This window comes from Octodon degus, unplaced genomic scaffold, assembly GCF_000260255.1.
Source record: "Octodon degus isolate 3935 unplaced genomic scaffold, OctDeg1.0 scaffold00048, whole genome shotgun sequence".
NCBI lineage: Eukaryota > Metazoa > Chordata > Mammalia > Rodentia > Octodontidae > Octodon > Octodon degus.
The window spans coordinates 6,269,007-6,272,449 of NW_004524624.1; the positions used below are offsets into that span (position 1 = coordinate 6,269,007).

General features: G+C 40.1%; 1 protein-coding gene across 1 annotated transcript in view; it reads right to left on the minus strand.

Moving 5' to 3' along the window:
- The window catches only part of Simc1 (SUMO interacting motifs containing 1), a 68,154-nt gene that overhangs the window by 35,496 nt on the left and 29,215 nt on the right, over positions 1-3,443 (minus strand). Inside the window, exons 3-4 of the mRNA XM_023716495.1 lie at positions 1,904-2,136; positions 845-914 (exon numbers count right to left, since the gene is read on the minus strand). Coding sequence (XP_023572263.1) covers positions 845-914; positions 1,904-2,136 — 303 coding nt within the window. The remainder of the gene's footprint in view (positions 1-844; positions 915-1,903; positions 2,137-3,443) is intronic.

Sequence of the window (3,443 nt, forward strand, 5' to 3'; positions counted from 1 at the left end):
CAGAACCAGGGATTGAACTCAGGCCCTTGAGCTTACCAGGGAAACGCTTATTCCACTGAACCATCTCCCCAGCCCCTATTCACCTTAATTCTTAATTCATAGTTTGGCTAACTATAGAATTCTAAGTTGAAAATCATCTGCTTTATCTAATTAATTGATTTAGGGTAAATAGAAAGCTGGCAATTAAGCTTTGGGGTCTCTATAGATCAGAATGTAGAACATTTTTTCCTGGAGTACCAACTATATATGAGCTATGTTTATTATAGATGGTTTAATTTCTTTATACAATAAATCTTTTGGGTTTTTGCCTAAAGGGTATATACTTGGTTAATGAACTTTTTGTGTTCAAGAATTAAGAGGCTGACTGCTTCAGTATTTTTGATAACCAATCACAGCTCATATCTGACTGATACTTTTTAGCATATATACTATATTTCTGAGTCCAAAATTACAGTCTGAAGATGTCTTAAAGAGGAGCATTCTTCCCTTCTTGGCTACAGCTTCTTCCACATATATTTCTGCCTGTGACTTCTGTCAAGCTTCATCAGCCACTTCTGTCATTTTTTTGCCCTTCCAAATCTTTAGTGATATCTACTGTTCTTCCCTTTACTGTCACAGCCATGGAGTTATAACTTTCTTCATTTATTTACTAGTACTTTTAGTGGGCTCTCAAGAAGGTGAGGGAAATGCATATATTCATATTAACATCAGAAGGCGACACACATTTAATAGTAATTTTTGATCGGAGTGTCAAGGGTGAATACTAGTAAACTTAATGATTTCCTATCACTTCTCTAGTCAAAACGTCCCCTGCAGAAGACACACATCATGACTCTTACGTTACCTCTTCCTCCATGACATAGGAGAGCAGTTTCCAGTCCCACTCCACTGTCTTGGCGTTGGCTGGATGTAGCCTGAAAGTCAAGTGACATCAATTAGAATTCTGGAGAATTTTGTGGAAAAAGGGATGGGATGTGGAAGATAACAGAAGAAAAAAAGCCTTTTCTTATCCCCAGGGTTCTAGCCTAGCCCTCAACATCCAACGTATGTATGTATGAACATGGCAGAACTCCTCTTTTAGGAAGCAATATCTTAAAGAAACCTACTTTCCAATGTTCTTAGCCAACCAGCTTTACCTACCAGGATAAAACATGAGATTTTAAATTAATCATAATATTTGACACTGATTGGTTCAAAGATGGGTCACATGTCAAGTTAGGCCAATGAAATTACCCCCCCCCAGATTCAAGTTTAAGAACTCTTATGTAGCTATAGCTATAAGTGAACTCTCCCACTGAAAGTGTTTTAAAAGCCTGAGCCTGAGAACCACCAGGTGGTAGCTGAAAATAAAACCAATGAAGAGATGGAAAATGGATCTTGGTAGCCATTATGAACACAGAATCAGGCCTGGCCAAATAGCTCAGTGGATTAAAGCGCCTGCAAAAAGGCACAGGGTCTGGTGGTTCAATCGTTGGGCCTGTTGTGCCAGGTGCCAGCACTGTCCTTGGGGCACACCGAGACAGTGATCAAGACTGGCCATGGTGGCACGTGCCTGTAATCCCAGCTCTTGGGAGGCTGTAAACAGGTGGATCACTATGAGTCTAATCTAGTAGTGAGACCCTGAATACCTGCAGACCCTTCCCCAAAAAAATACAAAAAAAAAAAAACCCACAGAATCAAGTCACATCTTATTCCTAAGTTTCTAGCAACACAAGCCACTAAATTCTCTTTTACCAGCTGTGAAAGTCAGTTTGATTGAATTTTCTATTATGTGCAATTCAGAAAACACTAATGCATTAAGAAACCCTCCCTAATGGCTAGTTGAATAAACACAGGCAAAAGAAAATGGGGCCTTGAGCCTCAGGTTTCCCTGGAGAATTTGGCCCAGAGTTATGGTTCATACTGTTGAATCTTCATGAGGAGCATGTAGGCATCCTTGAGCACATCCACTGTCTCAGAGTCACTGAGCAGGATTTTTTGGATGATGTGAGCCACAATTTCTCGGGGTGGGTAATGCTGGGGTGACACAAAGTCCATCAAAAACTGCACAGTCCCCAGAGGAAAGTTTTCTTCAATGGTGTTTGTCACCATTCTTAGTCTTCGATGAGGTATGGGTTCTAATTTTTGAGCCTTGCTCTGTAGAGATGAAAAAAATAAATTAGGGTGGATTCCTATTATACATAAAAACAAGAGCTTCTGAAACAGATTGAAGACAGTAAAGTTTTTCATATACATACTTTTTTTTTTTTTTTTGTGGAACCAGGGATTGAACTCATACCCTTGCACTTGCCAGGGAAACTCTTATTCCACTGAGCCATTTCCCTGGCCTCTCATACACATAACTTTTAAAAGGAGAGATAAGACTTACCTAAAACGAATTAATGACAAGAGGGAAAAGCTTACATAAAATTTTTAAGTTTTCCTTCTTTCTTTCTTTTGTAAGTTATTTTTCTTGAGGCAGGGTCTTGCAGGCTGGCCTTGAACTCACTGCAACTCTCCTGCTTCACAACACTAGGATAATAGGTGTGTGCCACCATGGCAGGCCCTAAGCTTACATAAAATTAAAGGATAAGAATTCTAAATTCTAGGAGGCCAAGGAGATGGCTCAGTGGAATAAGCACTTGCCTGGCAAGCCCAAGGGCCTGAGTTCAATCCCCGGTTCCGCCAAGAAAATAAAAATTAAAATTAAAAAAAAATTCTAAATTCCACATATAACCTGACTTGATCTATATTAAAATACAGCATGGAAAGTAAATACAAAGAGCATAGAAAGAGTCAAAAGCCAGTATAAGTTATTTTACAGTGAGGGTGAAAAGAGACTTATTTATTTATTTATTTATTTATTTATTTATTTATTTATTTATTTTTGCAGAACCAGGGATTGAATTCAGGCCCTTGCACTTGCCAGGCAAGTGCTTATTCTACTGAGCCATCTCCCCGGCCCTTAAAAAGATTCAGTATAGTTGTGATGCTGTATCAGACATTGAAACAGATAATAAAGAATTGAAATGTTTTGTTGTTGGGAGATAATTCCTGATTTCTTGTTCTCTGGAGACATCAATAAATATTTTCTCCTTTCAGCTCGACTGCTGACACACCCTCCAGACTAAGGAAGACCCGGAAGCTTCGGGGCCATGAGAGCCACGGCCATGCCTGCGCCGGCAAGCACCAGAAGCACCCCGGAGGCCGGGGTAATGCTGGTGGCGTGCATCATCACAGGATCAACTTCGACAAATATCACCCGGGTTACTTTGGGAAGGTGGGTATGAGGCATTACCACTTAAAGAGAAACCAGAGCTTCTGCCCAACTGTCAACTTGATAAATTTTGGACAATGGTCAGTGAGCAGACATGAGTAAATACTGCCAAAAACAAGACTGGAGTAGCTCCCATCATTGATGTAGTGCGATCGGGCTACTACAAAGTTCTTGGGAAGGGAAAGCT